Below are 22,224 nucleotides of genomic sequence, written 5' to 3'. Positions count from 1 at the left end.
AGATTGTTCCGAAAAATTAAAAGAAGTCGCCCTCTGATATTGTGGGACTCATAAGGTTTAAAAGGAAAAGTTCAAATGAATTTCGAGGTATGTTTTCGTGGCGCTATTTCCATGCGACTTAGCATAAACGAAAGCTGGAAGTGTGTACTTCAAGACGGAGTACGTTAGATCGTAATAGAACGACGAGATCGTTTCGAAAAATTAAAAGAAGTCGATCTCTGATATTGTGGGACTCATAAGGTTTAAAAGGAAAAGTTCAAATGAATTTCGAGGTATGTTTTCGTGGCGCTATTTCCATGCAACTTAGCATAAACGAAAGCTGGAAGTGTGTACTTCAAGACGGGGTACGTTAGATCGTAATAAAATGACGAGATCGTTCCGAAAAATTAAAAGAAGTCGACCTCTGATATTGTGGGACTCATAAGGTTTAAAAGGAAAAGTTCAAATGAATTTCGAGATATGTTCTCGTGGGGCTATTTCCATGCGACTTAGCTTAAACGAAAGCTGGAATTGTCTGCTTTAAGACAGGGTAGATTGGACTGAAATTGTAGAACGCGTCCGTTCGCGTGGACGACCGCGCGGTACCATGTATTCTTAGAAGTAAACGCGAACGGTCTTATTACGCAACCTAATAGTTACAAAAATCGTGCGAACGAACGGGCAAAGTTATGGCACGAGCTTGAACGCGCATCTGCAGGTGAACGTTCCCGCGAAGTCTTACTGGAGATTGCATTTTCCTACCGCGGCTCGGTCCTATTTAATTCACCGCGATCGTTCGGGAAATAGTAAACAACAAAGGAAAAGCGTGGCTCTGACGGCGAGGGGTCGTGTCCAGGACACCGGTAGCGAACTACCGGCTGGTGTCCCGTGACAATGATGTCGATAGAAATCAAGGAAACGCGCCGAAACTGCACGAGAACGGAAATCGGCAGAAATTATGCGGCCCGCGTGAGCGTTATTGTTATTCGCGCGCACGCGAACTTCCGTTCGTCGGGAGGAACGTCAAAGTGAAAAATCATGTGTCGTGGCACGAGGTAAGATCGTTCGAAAATATTTCCGGAGAGATATTACTTTTCCGCGGCAGAATTGCGCCACGTTTCAGCAAATTGTGCCTTTGAACGTCTTCGAGGGCCGGTTTGTTCTGCGGATCTCCGACGGGAGATCTCTTTTCTCGTTGCCGAAACAAGCAAAGCGGAAGCCTTGTCTGCATTCTATTGGTTCCGAGATTAAGCTTCGAAATGCTTTCGTAGGATGCCCCGAGATCGGGAATCCGGTTACCGTTGTCGAACTAATTGCGAGCTAAAAAGTGGCCGAAATAATGATAGCTTCGCGAGATCACGATCTCGGCAGTTTTCTTCGCTTAAATCGATTTTTTCTTCGAAATTCTGATGTGGTGGATCAATTTTGCGACCGGATTTGAGATCAGCGTGCCAAAATCTACGGGAAATGATGTGTATCCGCAACGTTTCAGCTTTAACGCGAAAGAAAATATAGCTTTGTCTCGCTTCCATCGAAAGTTCTTTGATTTTTTTACAACTTCGTCGCTTTTCCTCGCTGTGTGACGCGAAGAATATTTAAGAAATTTAAGGTCGTAAAAAGCAACGAAGAACCAGCTAAATATATCAAGTTTTCTTGGTGACTGATTAATATTTCCAATCGAATTTCTGATAACTTTTTAAATACGAATACAACAACATTAAATAAACCTGCATTTATTTCGCACAAAATTTCCAAATTTGCTTTTAACACCGATACAATCATATTAATAAACCGTATGAATAAAAATCATATTATTTTAACAATTACACGTTCCAATGAACGCGTCGTAACGAATCGCCCGCCGAGAACAATTGATAAAATAAGAAACAGCCGCTGACAAAACACAAAGATATTACACGAAGCGCGTTGTTGTATCAGAAAATTGAGACGAACCTGTCGTTGCTTCAGCGACCGAATACTTTCCGTGGAACTGTAGCCGGGTAATAGCGTACGTTATTTGTTTTTTATTAAATTTAATTTAACAATAATATGGTCGCACGGGTTCCGCACTCCGATGCTCCGCTAATTGAAAAAACCAGACGGTCGAATTGAAGCGGAAAAACGAACGGCAATTCGGGCTTGTTTATCCGCGTCGCTCAGAAACAGGTCGCGCGGGGCCTAGTTAACAAGGCTCACCTGATGCTGCGTTGATTGCTGGTGTTCCTCCTGCAGAACACCTGCGACCCGGCTCTGGATGCGAGGCCGCGGCCCACGCTCGAATCCCTCACGCTGCTTAGGTCGAGCCTCGTGGCCGAGGGCTTGGCAGGGCAACAGCACAGGGTCTCCTTAAAAGCGTCCCTGTATCTCACGCTCATCACGTTGTACAGGATCGGGTTTATGGTCGTGCTGAAGTAGTAAAGGCAACCGCTCGGCACGTACAGCCAGCCGTTGATGTCGGCGAACGACTCGCCCATGTACACGTACATGAGCCGCTGCGCGTGAAACGGCGCCCAGCAGATGAAGAATGTGATCACCACTGCACCTGTGGATCGAAGGCAGGATCACTCTCGTTTTCATCGGGAACGATATCGTGTTGGACGGTTCCTGCGAATCCGCCGATTCGTTCGTTCGGGATAGACTCTTGCTAGCCTCGGCGTTTGTTGGGTCGATTCGACAACATTTTCTCCGATTTTCAGTGCTTTCTGCACGTTGCTTTTATCGCTTGTGAATAAATTGTGGTCGTTTATGCGTTTGTAGTATTTACAGGTATGGATGTTTATTTTTATTGATTTTTATTCAGTTTTTGTGAAAGGGACTTTTGCATTGGCAATATAAATGGATATTTATGCATTTATAATATTTAGTAGGTTAGATGTTTATTTTTATTGATTTTTAATCAGTTTTAGTGTGAGGGATTTTTGCATTGGCAATATAAATGGATATTTATGCATTTATATAATAATATTTAGAAGGGTAGATATTTATTTTTATATATTTTTATTCAATTTTAGTGAAAGGGACTTCTGCATTGGCAATATAAATGGATATTTATGCATTTATAGCATTTACAAGGTTAGATATTTATTTTTATTTATTATTATTCAATTTTAACGAAGGGGATTTTTACATTGGCAACATAAATGGATATTTATGCATTTATATCATTTATGTAGAAATTTAGATATTTATTTTTATTGATTTTTATTGGTTTTCAATGAAAGAGAGTTTTGCATTGGCAATATAAATGGATATTTATGCACATATAGTATTTAGAAGTTCAGATATTTATTTTTATATATTTTTATTCAATTTTTTAGTGTGTGAAAGGGATTTTTGCATCGGCACCAACATTGCTAAGAAAAATTTTAAAGAATTTCCCAGAGGATTAAAAATGCTTTGATCCAGATGCAAGAAGATGAAAGAACATGTAATTAACCTTTAAATGAACCTTTCGCGCAATAAAAGTCCGAAAAGCGACAAAACCCTGTTTTCGCAGAAGCACATTGTCTAGAAAAATTGTAAAAATTCTCCACGGGTAATCGTCCTGTAAAAGAATTTTTTCGCAGCAAATGTTCCAGAAAGGACGCAACCTTTTTCTGGAAACGAATAGTTCAGACAACGTTATTTGGCACGAATGCTGAAGTTTATTCCGGAGAATTAGAAACGCTACGATCTAGATGCAGAGGGACGAGCGAGTACGTGATTATCTTTTACAAGAGCATTTCCTCTCTGGTGTACGAAGAAACGGGAAACACGCTAGTCTCAGGAAACGAACAGATCAGACGGTGAATAGTACGGTGGTCCTTTGGATCCCAAGATCTCCTTCTCCTTTTCTTCGAGGATCGGACGAGACTGAACTGACAAATCCGTGTTGCTCTTGGCACGGATTCAGCTGTTCTTAATACGCGACGACACCGTCGAACAGATTGCCTTTGTGTTTGGCGAGAAAGAGAGAGAGAGAGAGAGAGAGAGAGAGAATCAGAGAGAGAGAGAGAGAGAGAAACAGAAAGAGAGAAACACACACAGAGAGAGAGAGAGAGAGAGAGAGAGAGAGAGAGGGAAACACAGAAGAGAGAGTGAGAGAGAGAAACACACAGAGAGAGAGAGAGAGAGAGAGAGAGAGAGAGAGAGAGAGAGAGAGAGAGAGAGATAGGGAAACACAGAAGAGAGAGTGAGAGAGAGAAACACAGAGAGAGAGAGAGAGAGAGAGAGAGAGAGGGAGAGGGAAACACAGAAGAGAGAGAAACAGAGAGAGAGAGAGAGAGAGAGAGAGAGAGAGAGAGAAACGTCTTCGAAAGCGTTATCGCGTCTCGGATCGCCGACAAAGCGACCGAAATTCATTTTCGCCGGATCACGGCCAGCCTGACGGATAGATTGGGACCCTCCCCCCTCCGCCCCTCCGATTGTGCAGTTGCACGGAACAGCTGCAAATATTGACGGATCGGCGAGGCTCTCGGGATCGATAAAAATCGCGGTAGATTTTCCGGGGCCGGGTTTGCGCGGCGCAAACTTTCAATCCCGTTTACACGTCACGTCGACGGCGTTGTTTCATTCTTTTTTTTCTCTCGTTTATTTCGAGCTAACGCGATCCGTTCGAATGTCCCGAAATTTCATCGCCGTTTCCTGTTACCCCCGTTTGCGGGGTCGCCGCGTTTCGACGACGGTGTTTCCGTCGAACGTTCCGCCGGCGGGGGCGGACGCGTTTAATTATGAACATCCTCAATATTATCGAGCAACCCGGCCCAATAATTCGCGGGTAAATCGCGGATAGGGCGGACACTTTCTTGGCAAGGACGAACGGGACCGCAATAAAACGAGATTTATTGGGCCGCGGTAAAAACTCGGATTGAATGGATACCGAAACTTCGCCGGAGCACGTTTCCGCGCTGCGAGCTCTCGGAAGATGAAGAAAAGCGGAACCGCTCTTGTGCTCGGGATATGTACCGTTGTACATGGTTTTGGACGTTCGACAAGGAAGCTCGTGTCGGTTTCGAGATGATAGAAACGGCGACGCGACGGCACTTGTCGCCGTCGACGATGAGAAATATCAGCTGACGTCGATTAGATAACAGCTTTTACTTGTCGCTGCGGACGGGGAGTTGCTTGATCGATCTTCGGAAACTTTTCTTCGGTGGGAACGTCGGATATTCTGACCAACGTGGACCTTTCTTTTGTTTTCCGCGGGAACAGTGCAGCTCGTCACGGGCGTAAAAGGAACTTGATTGGACGCCTCCGCGATGAAAAATGGCGATTGGGAATACAGTAAATTCTCCCTAATTCGCGCTCGGATTGTACGCGAAGGTAGACAATTTGGGAAGAGGAGATCAGATTATTTGAGTCTCGAATTGTCCATCTTTGTGTGCAATGTGGGCGTCGATTAGGGAGAATTTATTTACGTTGCACTTTTCCGCGGTGCTATATCGTTTTTAACATCAGATTTACGGAGCACAGGAAACAACTGTTTTATATCAGTTTATAAAAGTGACAATAAGGCATTTGTTCTGATTTTTAGCAAGTGTTATTGCAACATTTGCCGTAAGTAACATATAAATTGAATAAATAACTTATAAATGTATCTTTACGATGTGGATAATCGTAAATTAAAAAATAAGTGACCCGTCATTTTGACGGGTTCTGTAAATCTAGTGTTAAATTCAATAGCGCCTTCACAGGCATGATAAATATTAATTACGAATGTCTTCTTTTTATCTAATATAGGATCGAATTCTTATGTCCCTTGAGGAAGGAAAATACTTGCACTATAAAATAATGGTACCGAATGGCGATGAACTATATTCTATACTCAAGCGCTCAATTACTGGACTGCGTATTTGATGCATTCTTGTTTAAAAAAATTGTCAAATACAAGACAGTGAGAACATCAAACGAATTTAAACATACTGCTGCATTATTTTCAACTCGTTAAAGTGTTAAAAAGTCAGAATCAATGTCTACGTAGCTCCTGTAACTTGTAATCAGCGCAGATAATTTTTATTTTATCACAATTATCAATGACTTGCGAATTGGATGCAACCTTAATCACTGGCTCAGACGTGGCCATTCTCCCTAAAATGTTCAAAAATGTCCACAAGGAACTGATCTATCGTTTGAACTAAGAGCTTTATAAGTAGACTGCCGATCTTTGTGCAGAATAAAATGAATGTCACTCGTCGATTGCAACAAGCACGAGTCAAGTAGAAATTTCTTTCTTCGTTCAATAATTTTTAGCGAGTTGAAAACGACACGTACGCGCCTCCAAAATTTTTGAAAATATTTTCGTTGTCCTTTTCGCTTTTATTAGTTCTCATCGTTGTCATGAATTGTGTGAAATCCGCGGTCTACTTGTACGGATCAACGTTGCAAATTTACTGAGCATTCGTATGATGGTCCTCCTGGAATGCGCCTGTCTGGTCTCCCCGTGTCTGGACCCCTCGAGGCTGCTGCTCTGTATCCTGAGGCCCATCCGTATATAAAGCACAGCGATCAACGCCATCGGCAACAGAAAGAAGACCAAGCAGCTGAGCTCGTAGAGAGGGAACTTGGGCATGCTCTCCTTGGGCATGGTGCACATCGCGGAATCCAGCGAGTCCACGTCCGACCCTGTAACAGAAAGACGAAGTTAAAGTTTCGCGAAGCGACCGATCGACGAAAATCCTGCCTCGTTACTTATGCTCTCGAAGAAGCTCGTCTCGGAAACGGAAGCGGAACGCGAGACGCGCCGACGACTTGTAAGCTCGACCTACGGCTAAAAGCATTTACGTTTCTTGGTAACACGCGCGAAGAATTTCTGCGAAAGTTTCGGCAAATTTCCACGGACCCAATTTCTATTCAACCAGTTAGCTGTGACGCCTTCTTTTCAGAGCGCGCATCTATATGTGTCGCGAGAATCGAGCGACGAGTGTACTCGTCGAGCGCAGAGTAAGCGTCGCTATTAAAATACTGGATCACAAAGATCGAAAGGTATTATTTTATAAAATTAACAATTTTATTACTAATATTTACTATTATTCTATTCTATTTTATTACTAATATTTGAGCCGTTTATTTTGAAATTGGCTTTAGTCACTTTGTTTTTAAGTCGATATATTTAAGGGTTTGCGTTTGAACACGTTTAAAAATATGGATGCTAACTTTCGAGAAGATTTATTTGTATTTGTTATCTCAGGATACTGACATTTCTCTCAGTATAAATAATTTCGTATAAACATTAAAAAATCACCACTTTTCATTACGATAAAGTGACTTACGCCACTTTCAAAATGAACGGCTCATTTTATTATTATTTAGTATTATTCGCTTAACGTTAACATACACTGCACACATAATAAACGAAAAACGCAGGAAGAATTGCTGCTGTAGAGTGATTCATTTCTAATTTCATTTGAATAATAATATAAACAGCTTCGCATATAAGATCGGCCTAAAAATATTCTAAATATCTCGAAATTTCAGAATATGTTTTCATTTTCGCTAAAATTATAATTTAAATAGTCAATGGTCGCTGCTTTATACGCGCGATGAGTATACTCGTCGTGACACAAAATACCGCCACTTGTCCGTGACGAGTCTACTCGTCGAACACGGCTAACTGGTCAAAGAACACCGCCGAACGGGGAAAAATCGTCGCGAGTCAGCTTTTGCACTCGTCTCGTTATTATTCGAAAAAATTAATCTCGTCCTCAGCGATCCGCGAAAACGACGGATCGGCCGCGATCATTCGATTACTCGATAGAGCGGACACAAAGCGATTTGTTAGTTGCGTTAGTTCGGTCCGTTTCTGGTTACGGTGCGATCGATCCGCCGGCCCGGTGCAAGAAGTTAATAGAATGCTAATTGAAAAGCGATTTTGACGCGCCCGTTGCAGCCGCGGTGCATTCGAATGACGTTTCCCGGCTGTCCGCCGTTCCGCCGGCGCACGGTCTATTAGCGAACGCGGTTCTCCCCATTGTTTATATCAATCAGCTTCGACGTTCCCGCGGAGCCGCCGCCGCCGCGAACCGTATTAATCAGTGTAACGCGTCCCGTAAAAGCGAATGGGAAACTTTACTCGTTACGCGTGCCCGGAGAGAGATCCGACCCGTCCCCGGGACGGTTGTTCAAATTTCCGCGCTCTGAGAAGTTCAAACAAGTTCTAATGGGACGTGCAACTTCTCGGGCCGCACATTTTGCGGAACGGCGGGTTTCTCGCGCGCTATCGGCCGACGACGTCCTTTTCATCCTGACACCTTCTTCCTCTTCGGCTTTCGCCTACCGCATACATACATACATACTTACGTGGAACCGATACACTCACTCCCAGCTCGTTCGCCCTTTCTTAATCGTGCTATTACTTCTCCTTGGCGAGTTTGCCCTCGATAGCCGAGCCATTGTACTCGAATTTATTGCGCGTCAACTGCAGATGGTGTCGGGGATGCTGTAAGTATAGTAAATTCTCCCTAATTGACCCTCGGCTTGTACACGAAAATGGACAATTTGGGAAGAGGGGATACGATTATTTTTACGGTTAGTTTTTATAATTATCGATTATAAATGTTCCTCCCTTCGTTTGCAAGCTGAGGGTGAATTAGGGAGAATTTACCGCGACTTACTTACGCTTGAAAAACGGTGTAAGTTTTTTAAAACTGGACTAAACGATTTGAATTTCTCTTTTTTAGATAATAGTGGGAATAGAATACTAGGCAATTGCTATGATAATTTTAAAAAATTTTGATATTACTTGGAATGACAAGAAAAAGAATTAGAAAGCTCATGTTTTTTTAACTTTTTTTATCAGGACCTATTATCGAACGTTTCAATCCGAAATATTTACGTTCATAATTATTATGTATATTTATAATTATTATATATATTATTATATTATATATTATAATTATTATATTATTATATTATATATTATAATTATTATATTATTATATTATATATTATAATTATTATATATATTTATATTATCATTATAAATCTAACAATTACAGGAAAACGATAGTATTTAAATTGAAGCAATTAATTGTGAAATGAAAAAGAAATTCTTGAAAAAGTCACGCGATTAAAAGAGATCTCGATTTTTCCATTCAAACAGTAATTAAAATTAACCGAAAATTTTGTCCACTTCGTTTGGAAATTGATGAATGGAATTTATTCCACTTATTATGAGAAAACTTGATTTTTTCTTTGTACTCATTACAGACCAAACTTGACTCAATTAATTACAACAATTTACATTAATCTCGATTCAATCGAAGTGTTTAAACATTCAAACACGGTAAATTATGCTCGGAATCTCCGCAACGAGTTCGGCACGATATTCCAAGCCACGAAAGACGACCTTCCGACGTGTCCTTTCGAAAAAAAATACGAGACGACCGCGTTCGCGGTGCTAACCAGGCGAAGTCGCAAATTAGACGAGGACGCGGAGCACCGTGCAATTATCCAGCGAAACGTCCGCAGCTAAGCCGAAGAGCGCGCGGAGGCGTGATTAATACTTGTCGCCTGCGAGACCACGTTTAGGCGAGGCCGTTTGTACAGGTATACTTACGGCGCTGTTCTCGCGGAGGAACTCACCGGGCGGATACTTGACGTAGCTGACGGTGATGTAGTGAGCGAACGGCACCGCAACAACCAGGGCCACCAGCCACACCAGCAGGATGATTCGCAGGGGACCATTTATGCTGGTCGCGTAACGACGAAGCGGATGACAGATCGCCAAATACCTCTCGAACGAGAACGCGACGATCGTCAGCACCGAGACGTAAGAGGACCTTCGGAACCAGAAGGGAAACAGCTCTTTAGAATAGAGGACATCGTCATCGATCGAAGCGCGCCAAGATCGCCAATTGGTGTTCTTGCGGACTCACGATTCCGATATGTAAGCTCGCAGCTTGCAGATCGCTAATCCCCATTTCCACGGGTACTGCTCCCACAGTTGACTCAACTCGAACGGTATCCCTGGAAAAGAATCGGAAACCTTTCATCGGACGGAAGACCGATCGCCTGGCCGTTTTAATGGGACGAAGGGGATATCTTGTTGCGCCGGCTATAGATCGCGATGGATCGACGCGATTAGGGACCGGTCGCTTCATTAGCGCATTATGTATACGCGGGACAGGTATTAAACGCTTACCGTACCATTTTCTTCGCGATCACGATGATTAGAACTTTTTTTCGTGAGAATTCGAGACGATTTCTTAAATAAATCGGCATCATTTCTTCGATGAAACTTGTGAACAATGAAATTTATGTTTATTGTAAATTGTCCATAATTAATCCTCAGCTTTTAGGCGAAAATGGATAATTTGGGAAGAGGAGATACGATTATTTATTGTTACCTTTTATTATTATTCTTGTTTTTATTGTTTATCGTTACTTTTATTGTTTTTACTATATTATATTTATAGTTACTATATATACTACTATTTAGAGTTTACTATTTTATATTTATAGTTACTGATCGTCAACAACTATGAAAACGAGTCGCAAGGCTGGAATTCCTCTTCTTCCCAAATTGTTAATCTTTGTTTCCAAGCTGAGCGCCAATTAGGGAGAATTTTGGCAAGGGGTTAATATCTTTCTAAAAATTTACTTTAATAGATTTTGTTGTACACTTGAAAGAATCACGTTTGAAATCCTAAAAATCCTCGTTATATTCTTGCTGTATTCTTGTCAATAATTATCATCAATAGCAATATTGTATAATCGTGCATTAATTTATACATCGACAACGAAGATTTTCAACGCTATTCATGGCAAAGGTGTCAAAAGATACGTCTAAAAATTGTTATTTAATTCTTCCACGGGCACAATATGAATTTTCAAGATGGCGGCACATTTCAACGCTGAGAACATTTGGGCCTGATGCCCACATGCGTGCTAAAAGTAGGTGGAAAGCTTAGTTCCCAGTGCCTATTAAAGGGTTAAAATAATCCTGCGAGTTTAATCACTCTTTCTCAATCGACTTCTCAGCTTTTCCCATCGCGATCGTTGAACTAACGATTTCATTAGACGATTATTTAAAAAATCGGCGCTTCTGAAACCGACGGGAGGTCGAAACGTATTTGAAACGAGTTCTCGATACCAGAAGCGAAAGCTTTTGTTAAAACGAAATGGGAACATTGTTGAATCGCCGAGAAATAATAATAATTACTGTAATATTATATATATTATATTATATATTATTATATTATATTATATTATATATATATTATATATATATATATTATTATATTATAATTATTATATTATATTATTATATAAATTAATAATTACTGTAATATTATTTTCTTAAAAATAGTGCATCATCCAAAAGAGGATTTCAAGGTTTACTCTCGGTAGAAGCTTACGACCGGGTTCCCGGCAGTCAAGGTATTAAAACGAACGAAAAACCAGCGCGAGGGTTTTTGTTACATGACGCGCGGTGGGGAACGGCGCGGTCGGAGTTAAATTAAAACCGACATAATTTCAATCGTTAATCATTCGGCAGCGAAACATTCTGTTTGCCTTTTCAAAGCGAATCTAGAATACACAATTATCCGAAATGGTTGTGCAAGCTACTGGAACGTTCTGAAGCTAGTATACTCGTTTATGAATATTTGATGTCGCGTTTGTGTATTTCGGGAGGGAGAGGGGGGGGGGGAATTTGTGTGTTTCGGCACGTCACCGGAATCGCGTTATTTATGCATACTTAACTGGAACCGTCGCATCGCCGGGCTATCGACTGCACGAAACGGAGCAATGTCTTTGAGGGGGTTCGCTTTTATCTATTTTCTTCTCGGATACGTGCTGCACCGAGCTGGAAACTGGCTTGCGGAGTGCACAGGGCCAACTACGGTATTTCACGAGGCTCGTCTCGGAGGATTCCTCCGCCAGTTTTGGAGACAATTCTGCGCGTCGCGAAAAAGAAATAAGGAACCGGGGGAAAAGGGGTGGCACTGCGATCGTGTTCGACGTCGAGGAAACCGGTCATGAGCATCGATCGATTCAAATTTTTAATTTAATTAAAGTTATTTATTTTATTAAAGGTATTTAATCGTCGAATAGTCGAGGATCGAATTAATCGATTGCTGAATGTAATCGTGAGTCGTTGATCAAAGGCATTGATCATCGAGAAATCGACGATTGAGACAATTAAAAAGAAAAAGACAATTAATAATTGATTTTTTAATGAAACCGATGAGTTTGAATTACTCGATAAATTTGAATTACTTGACAAATTTGAATTACTCGATTTTGAATCACTGAATAAATTTGAATTGCTGAATAAATTTGAATTACTCGATAAATTTAAATATTCGATAAACTGTTATTCGAGCTTCGCGCATCGTTTTTTACTTAATATCTTTAAAGATATTGGCTATTTTTCTCTGCGCCGAGGATCAGAGAGAATCGAGTGGAACTTCTATCGATCCATTTTAATGCTTTCTTATACTCAATTTCAGAACGAATTCAATTTTTCCCGTCCTCGGAGCTATCTTCGCTATTGCTATAGCTGCGGAGAAGGTCGCATCGAGTACCTATTATACACATCGGACTCACTCACACCTTTCTCTCCGTAGGATTTAAGCCGAGATTACCGAAGCACTGTACGGCGATGCTATTTCTGAATCTAATCTGATTGACTATACGGTTTATTTAATTGCAGCACTGTGTCACGATTTCGAAATAAACAGCCGTTTTCTCCGTCTTCTCGCGGCCAGTTGCAATTTAAGTCTGCCAATGCGAGAGATTTGTTGCCGCAGTAATGTCGCGACGAAAAATCGGCGGTCTTATTTATACGTTCGAGAAATATTGATAAAACATTGCCTTCTTACTTAACGAAAAATTACTATCACCGTCTATCCTTATTACGTACGACACCATATTAATAGCACAAGAAAATATTACAACACTTTTGCAAACGATCAGTTTGATGATAAAGATTTCCAGCGCAATTTCTGAGCACTTAGGAACCCCTCGAATCCGTTTGTTTATTTTCCACCCTCTAAAGATGCAAGTAGAATTCATTAATAAATTAACATTGTTGCCTGCGTCGTTAACGAAATATTCTTGCTCATTAAGTATTTTATTACAACGAGATGTATTTCGTTAGAGACGTCCAATTAATTCAAAACCGAATGCAGATGCAGCGATTGCGTCACCGCGCTCGCAGAAGTGCAACGTGCACCGATCGCCGTCAAAAAATGTTTCCGGCAGGAAATATATTATTTCGCGGACGAACACGTGATCCATCAGATTGAACAGGATTTCTCGAAAGTGTACAGCCACTCTCGAATTAATAAGAATGGCTCTGATTGCATCACCGTGCTCGCCGAAGCGCGACGAGCGCCGCCTTCTCATCAGCCGAACACGCCTCTGTGAATTTTCTTCGGACAATTATATTGTGCAGTGTCCCCAACCGTTGACCTGCCGAATAAATTTCTGCCGGGGCCCGTTCATCCAACGAGCCGTTATCTTTCCCCGTGCACCTCAATTAATTCAACAATTACGCCCGTCTATTTGCGTGGCCCGGTCCACGGGCGCCGAATTTATTTCGACGGGCACAGCTTTCGAAAGTTTGTCCGACAACAGGAACACCGCAATCCCGAGTACGTACGCCGCGCGAGACCGCTGGTTTCTGGTCAATATTTCCACATTCCGTGGATATTGTTTCGCAGTCTATTCAAGCTGTGCTCCTCGGAGTTACTTTCAGTTGCCTCCCGCCGGGAAAAACGAAACACCACGATCGTGGTCGGAATTATTGAGCGGTGAATTTCTGTGCGAAATCAGTTTACGCGGTTGCGTTTCGGTTTACTCTGACTGCATTAGGATTTCGACTAATGAGGGAGCGTATTGAATTTCCGTTTAGACGATTCTCCGGCTCAACGTGTGCTTGCTTTTTTATCGAGCATTTCACATCAGCGGAGTTAAAGCAGCGCGTTTAACGCGGACCAGGATCTTTTTTGGGGACATTAAAAACAATAGAAAAGGAAATTGGAGATTCCTCAGGTCATTCGAAGCAACTTCTTCCTTTACAAAAATTTCCTCCGAGGCATCGTTTACGAGTTATTGACGGAAAACACTGACCAATGAGGGGCGAACTCGGCTCGACGGCGGACGCAGCCCGGTTCTGCTCACTGGCTCGGCCGCCACGCGCCAGCCGAGCTCGCTCCTCATTGGTCACTGTTTTTCGTTAATAACTCGTAAACAAAGCAGCGGAGAAAATTTTCGTAAAAGAAAAAGTTACTTAAAATGACCTCAGGGACCCAGAAATACCATAATTATGGGACACCTTGCATAACACGGTTTCATACAGCTCGGCATTTTCTAGGAACCTATTTACCCTGTTATAGAAAGGTTACCTGTATACCGAAAGTGCGAAGAATGAAATTTCGTGCTGACATTTTATTATTCGAACAGTTAGATCACTCGTTCGCAATCGTCGAGACTAGATACGCAATTCCGATGTCTCCAAAATGGCGGTATTCGCATTCGAGGGGGCTAACACTGTTGCGAAATAATTACAGGATTTAGCCGAAGCAAATAAAACGACTGTCGGAAAATTGATTTCGTTAACAGGGCAAATAAGAGCTCCGTAATTATACGATCAACCGAGATAACCGAGAATTATGGGCACGGAGGGACGTAAAACACGCGAATTTAATTTCCAGCTTGATAACACATAGTTTTTCAGGAGGAAAATATGATGGATAAGAGATCACGGTTAACGAATACAATTTTATTCGATGCTATCGAATAAACACGTAATCGAATACTTTATCTGATACAGATACGTCTGAATAAGATTTCATAAGCATTCATTCGAAATTCATTCGTACAGCAATTCGTACGGAAAATAATCGATTAAAGTTTACCGATTTAAATATTTCTTTTCAATAATTAACTTTTTTTCCAAATGTTGCATCGGAAAGTTTGTTGCTTTTAAGTAGATTGATCTCATTGATACATAACTAAATAATCTTTCTACGGGAAGAGGGGCAGAGGGCGATATTTACAATTCTTTTAATTTTATAAATAGCTGAAATTGTATCGATCCTGAATGTATCCGTATAAATATATGTTATAAAATTACGTAAAAGTAAGCGCAGCCAATAATTATTCGCATTATTATTTGAATAATTTTAGAATTTCTATTCGTGTAAAAAATTATATAGAGTAACTTAGAGAATAATAAAATAATAGGATAATAATAATAATAATAGAATATAATAGAAAATAGTAGAATAATAAGAACAGAATATAGAATAATGAGAATAATGAGAATAATAATAGAATAATAAGAATAGAATAGAATAATGAGAATAATAAGAATAGAACAGAATAATGAGAATAATAATAGAATAATAAGAATAATAATAGAATAATTATATAGAACAATAAGAATAATAATAGAATAATTATATAGAATAATAAGAATAATAATAGAATAATTATATAAAATAATAAGAATAATAATAGAATAATTATATAGAATAATAAGAATAATAATAGAATAATTATATAGAATAATAAGAATAATAATAGAATAATTATATAGAATAATAAGAATAATAATAGAATAATTATATAGAATAATAAGAATAAGAATAGAATAATTATATGGAATAATAAGAGTAATAATAAAATAATACAATAATGAAATAATGATCTAGAATAATAATTGTTATTCGAACAGAACGTTCGACTAGAAAGTATACATTCGGAAACAATTCGAATAATGGCCGACACTGGAGTCTGATCAAGCAGGTTCCCACGCACCGTCTGTATTTCGTCGGGCCGTTTACCAGTTGCTTTCTTGTTCCCGAGTTCCCGGCGGACACGCGTGTCCCATAAAAATATGCGCGCCCGTGGGAGCTGTAATCTGTTGTTCGGAAAATATTGCATTTCCCGTGGGCGGCGAGTATGCATTTACATACATGCATATCGAGCGTGCTTCCGCCTCTCGGAAGTAAAACGAATATCCACGCGTGAATAGATCCCCGAGGTCTACGGTTGTAAAATTGAAATCGACATGCTGATAAGTTTCGCATAAGGGATGAACGATGGTCGGACGCGCGCGCGTGACTATAGCAATTTTCGTTCGCGCCGAGGCCCGCCGGAGACCGAGCAGATTTTAATAACACGGAGAGAAACGTGTAGATGTCTGGCATTTTCGATGCTGTTGAAAATGGGTACTTTGTATGTTTTACGGCCTTGTCCGTTTTTCAGGTAAGACGGCCCTTGCGGCCCATCTGCAGGGCACGTGAGCGCTAAACGCGCGTCGACTAGAGTCGAGAAAATTTTGACTCGAAAGTCTGTTACACGCGGTGCGAGAGCGGATTGGTTATTTATGACCACACTAAGGATTTTCCGACCCACAGTTTGCGCGTCTTCCGCGGTTTTTTAGTTAGTCGTCTGTGAGCAGCTTACGAGTACACTCGTTGTCTCTAAGCTCTTACGAGCAAGCCTGTATATTAGATCTTGTGTTTCCGTGTGTTCGATAAATATACTTTTACCTACAACTCTGCCTTTAACCCCTTAATGTGCACGCTCGAGTTAACTCGAGCGCGCTAAACTGGCCAAACTGTGCACACTCGAGATAATTCGAGCGGCGTTGTACTTTATGTTGCTATAATTTTTCACACTCGAATGCAATCGAGAATTGAAAATAACAATGTGAAAGCCAAAAAAAGACAATCGTTTTATTGATATTTATCATTTACATGGGATTGTAAGCTATAACACTTACTTATTCAAGTATAAAATCATTTTTTTCAATATATATTTTACTAAAATATAATGTAAAATAAAATATAATAATAATAATAATAATAATAATAATAATAATAACAATAATAATAATAGTAATATTCTGAAAATTAGGATTGCAATAAAAATTTTGATTATTTTTGTATTTTAGTAATTTTCTTGCCAAGACAACGTTCTAAATTGTATTTTTTTACATTAAAAAAAATTGATTTTTTTTGGCCGGCCTTTTTCAAAAAAACTGTGCATTAAGGGGTTAATTATTCGCAAGCAAATAATCAACAAAACGATCGCGCGCGGCTTCCGCACGGTGACTCCTAGAAAGAAATAAAAATTCGCGGACCCGTTCGGGACGAAACGGACGTTCCCCTTTAACGACCGCGGTCCTCTCGCGGAATTGGCCGCGCGCGTTAGGTTCACGCCGCCGCGGAATTCTTGCGAACGTCATTTCCGCGGAATTTATTGCGTTCGATTTCCTTGCGGCGATCGATCTACGCATTTAGAAGCGGTCGTCGCGATCACCGAATTCGCCGGAGAAGAAAAAGGGACTGGCTTCGTAGCAATAAATTACATAGGCGCAGGACTGGCACAGGGAAATTCACAGCAACCCGAAATTTGGCATTTCCGGGCAGAAATTACTATACATCGATAACGGTGGTCTGTGTTATGGGAACGCGATGGCCAGATTCGAGCTGCGCAGATAAGAGGAATCGAGCCAACAAATTTATTCGTTAATTCGTCCGTCGATCGCGGACGAGATCGACAGCGTTTCGTTGCGCTCCTCGTCGTAATTTTCGCTCTATCGACGTCACTTTTTACCCTGGCACGATTACTAAAGTCGAATCTGCCGCCAGAGCATTGCGGCATCCGCAGGATCGTCGAGAATCCGGCATTAATTGCCGGTTAATGGCTCCGATCTTCCTCGAACCTCGACCTCGGCCGGCCTCTCGTTACGATCAAGCGAGATCGAGACCTTGTATCGGAATCGTCGCATCGTTTCGATGGATTTGTTTGCGCGACATTACGCGCGTTCATTACGTCTTTTCGTTCGCGGAACGTGTTTTTTGCGAGCCGTCGATCCGCGAGGCAATTCCGCCTTGCAAATGCCGCGGGGCCAATTTCGCTCTGCAAATGCCGCGCCGCACAAAGACAATGCGCCCCGCAACTTACATTCCGGGAAAAATGTAACCGGAGTTTCTCGTTCTACGGTGCCGCGATGCGTATTTTCTACGCAAGTAGACAAAGCTGTACTCTCGATTGTCCGTTCCGAGAACGAACGGAAACGCGGAAACAGCGTCGGAGTTGTCCGAAAAGTAGGATCACTGCTCCGTTCGATTGTCGCGGTGTTTGTTCCTTGGGAATTCCGGTTGTTTTTCTTTTCTCCGCCTTTTCTTCCATTTCCTTCGGCGGACTTTGGTCGAAAAACCTCGAGTGAGGATGAAGACGGGAATTGAACTTCGTTCGACAAGCGTGATCCGAATACTCCGTTCGACCAACACGCGTTGCTTCTATTTGCAGGGAAGTTCGATTCTTCGATAATGCAAGTTTGCACGGTGTAACGTTGAAATCGTAACAAGTAGAAGTGACCAACGATGATCAGACAGGGTAGTCTTACAAGTTCAACCTCGTTGAAATTCATTTTTATTCGATTGTATCGAACGAGCTAGATGTTACCGAGATTTTCACAATACGAAGGAGTTGATTATTAAGAGTTGATGATTAAGAGTTGATTAAATCGTAACAAGTAGAAGTGACCAACGATGATCAGACAGGATATACTCGTACAAGTTCAATCTCGTTGAAGTTCATCTTTATTCGATTGTATCGAACGAGCTAGATGTTACCGGGATTTTCACAATACGAAGGAGTTGATTATTAAGAGTTGATTAAATCGTAACAAGCAGAAGTGACCAACGATGATCAGACAGGATATACTCTTACAAGTTCAATCTCGTTGAAATTCATTTTTATTCGATTGTATCGAACGAGCTAAATGAGCCGTTTATTTTGAAAGTGGCACAAGTCACTTTGTTTTTAAGTCGATATATTTAAGGGTTTGCGTTTTAACACGTTTAAAAATATGGATGCTAACTCTCGAGAAGATTTACTTGTATTTGTTATCTCAGGATGCTGATATTTTTCTCAATAATTTCTAAATAAATTTTTTCTAAATAATTTCGTATAAACATTAAAAAATCACCACTTTTCATTACGGTAGAGTGACTTATGCCACTTTCAAAATAAACGGCTCAAATGTTACCGGGATTTTCACAATACGGAGGAGTTGATTATAAGAGTGTTAATTTCGAAGGAAGTAATTAAAAAAAAGGGGTAATTACGAACGAGTTTCGTTGAGTGAACGAACACATTCGACATCGCGGGAACTTCTTGGTGATATTCTTAACGCGAGCGCGTAACATTTTATATGTTTTCGGAACGTGAAGCAAACCGTGGGTTTCCAACATGGATTTTTACTTATTCTTTTCGCGTAGAATCGCTTCGTTCAGGCTGTGTTGTGGTAATAAAAATTGAACGCGCATTTCACTGTTTTCAGAAAAATACAGAGATACGAACAGGTGGAGAGATAACATATTTTCGGCCGTGCGTTGGCGTTTGCTCTTTTTTTTATCTTCGCGTACGTATGTATATGTGACGGGTCGTCACATCGATTTACATGACTATTATTATTCGCGATGAAAAATGTTTCGAGAGAGATTTTTATATGGTATCGAGTGCGACGTGTTCTGGTGCTCTTTGTTTTATCGTGAGTGGTCGCGTAAAGGTCATACGAAGGTCAACTTTGTTTCAGATGGAATGACGTGTCTTTCGATGCTCGCATGGATTCTGCGTGACATTAGTTATAAAAATCTATATATAATTTTATCATAGTACATTAATTATCAAAATGTATGTATATACATACATACATACATACATACATATATATATATATGTATAATAAATTGTATATGTATATAAAGGTTACATTAAATTAATCACAAATTATATAATATCTCATATTTAAAAAAAAAAACGGACTTACATCACTTTCAAAATAAAAAATATATATATTTCAGAATTTCCTATAACATATACATATTATATAATTTGCAATAACATATTATAGTGTATATATAGCATAAAATATAATATATACAGTATAATATGTTATGGAATGGTTTCGATGCTTGCATGGATTCGGCGCGACATTAGTTATAAAAATCTATATATAATTTTATTATAGTACATTAGTTATCAAAATGTATGTATATAAATATATATATATGTATAATAAATTGTATATGTATATAAAGGTTACATTAAATTAATCACAAATTATGTGATATCTCACACTTAAAAAAAAAACGGACTTACATCACTTTCAAAATAAAAGATATATACATTTCAGAATTTCCTATAACATATATATATTATATAATTTGCTATAACATATTATAGTGTATATATAGCATAATATAGTATATATAGTATAATATGTTATGGAATGGTTTCGATGCTTGCATGGATTCGGCGCGACATTAGTTATAAAAATCTATATATAATTTTATTATAGTACATTAGTTATCAAAATGTATGTATATAAATATATATATGTATAATAAATTGTATATGTATATAAAGATTACATTAAATTAATCACAAATTATGTGATATCTCATACTTTAAAAAAAAAACGGACTTACGTAACTTTCAAAATAAAAGATATATATATTTCAGAATTTCCTATAACATATATATATTATATAATTTGCTATAACATATTATAGCATATATATAGCATAATATAGTATATATAGTATAATATGTTATAGCAAATTTTGAAATAAAAGAGAGAAAACAGTGTGAACGGGAAAGGACTAAGACGCTATTCAACTCCTATCTCCACCACGAATTAACCGAAACAGCTCCGGTTTATTTGTCATAAGCTGCCTCTAACATGCCCTTCCTGCGCAAACCCTCTACCCACGAGAATGTTAAGCTCCTTGACATTTAAGTTCAAGGAGCAACTCGTTCCGATCTCCTTGTTTCGAACTCTATTGACCTTTGAAGATTACCTGTCGCGATCTCTGCTTCGGCTACGCATCGAATGTCTCTCTGTGTAGGAGGTTAATAATACAGCCCGCAATTCAATATGTCTGGCGAGTTTCCAAGGATTTCATTTCTTCCGAGTGCGCGTGCGACGTTGATAACAAAGTTACCGAACAAAAAGAGCTTCAACATTTGCTGCTCGGCGTTTATGGAGTTTGCTTCCTTCAATGGTGCGTTTAGGGGACGATCATGGGTTTTTTATTGACTGTATATTGATTACTTGATTTATTGACTGGACTGCTTATCTTGTTATTATTATATTATTTTATATTATATTATTATATTATTATATTATTATATTATATATTATATTATATTATTATTATTATATTATATTATTATTATTATATTATATTTTATTATTATTATATTATTATATTATATTATATTATTATTATATTATTATATTATATTATATAAATATATTATATACATTTATTTATATATATATGAGCACATATTTAACAAAGTACGAGAATTTCTTGCTATACCTAAATATTCTCTCTTTAATTTACCTTCTAATTTATTATTCTGTTCTTTAATACTTTGCCAAGGTATATCTCTAATTATTGTATTTTTTGTCGTACTTATTGCACCGCTAAATATATTTTCAATATTTTCCCTTTGGATTTTAAAGTTCGCTCTAACATTCCACTCGAATATTTTCTCCAGAATATATTAAATTTCACCTTAATAAGCCACTTTAATATTTTATCCTTGAGATTAAAAAATTGTTAATGCTTGGGAAATATTTGTTCGCTACTAATACTTAGCTAAAATGATCGATTACGAGTGCAAACCTTTAATCGCGCAGTTTGTGACTTTTCTCAAATCACTAGCAACTCACTTATTCGTAAAACAATCAACAAAGTTTCGAACGAAATGTGTTGGAAATAATTGCTGTGTTTAAATAGAATTATCAACGAGATTGCATTAACACAGGCACGATGAAACAAAAACGGTTAATCTTCGAAGCACGGCGGTCTAAGCGAAGCATCCCTTCGAACTCCGCAGCCGCGGAGCTTATTTTTAATTATGATATTTCGCGGAGCAATTGCGAGGAGAAGAATGGCATGTGAACCGCGGAAGTCGAACAAACTTGAATTACTCATCGTAAAGCGGATTTTCCGAGGCTTGACATAATTTCGGCTAAAATGATTTACGGCGAATCCTGCGCCGCGGTAATACGATGGATTACACCGATTCCATCGGTCGAAAAAGAACTTCGTTTTCCATCTGCGGGTGACGCGACGTCAAAGCGCCAACGCGAGCACGCTCTCTCCCTTCGATTTTCCCTAGAATGGAAGATTTCATCGTCGGCAGGGAGCTGCCGAGGCTTCCGGATTAAATCGCGAACAAGCCATTCCAAATGGTCCATTTGGGTTTTAATGAATTTCCCCGCAT

At 39.5% G+C, this 22,224-nt stretch overlaps 1 protein-coding gene across 1 annotated transcript in view; it reads right to left on the bottom strand.

Moving 5' to 3' along the window:
* Nucleotides 1-22,224, bottom strand: part of LOC117225020 (neuropeptides capa receptor) — a 31,148-nt gene that overhangs the window by 2,348 nt on the left and 6,576 nt on the right. Inside the window, exons 2-5 of the mRNA XM_033478301.2 lie at nucleotides 9,831-9,921; nucleotides 9,538-9,734; nucleotides 6,349-6,579; nucleotides 2,176-2,521 (exon numbers count right to left, since the gene is read on the bottom strand). Coding sequence (XP_033334192.1) covers nucleotides 2,176-2,521; nucleotides 6,349-6,579; nucleotides 9,538-9,734; nucleotides 9,831-9,921 — 865 coding nt within the window. The remainder of the gene's footprint in view (nucleotides 1-2,175; nucleotides 2,522-6,348; nucleotides 6,580-9,537; nucleotides 9,735-9,830; nucleotides 9,922-22,224) is intronic.

Source organism: Megalopta genalis, chromosome 3 (genome assembly GCF_051020955.1).
Source record: "Megalopta genalis isolate 19385.01 chromosome 3, iyMegGena1_principal, whole genome shotgun sequence".
In the NCBI taxonomy this organism is placed as follows: domain Eukaryota; kingdom Metazoa; phylum Arthropoda; class Insecta; order Hymenoptera; family Halictidae; genus Megalopta; species Megalopta genalis.
The sequence above is the reverse complement of the archived record's forward strand: the minus strand, read 5'-3'. Positions and strand labels throughout refer to the sequence as shown.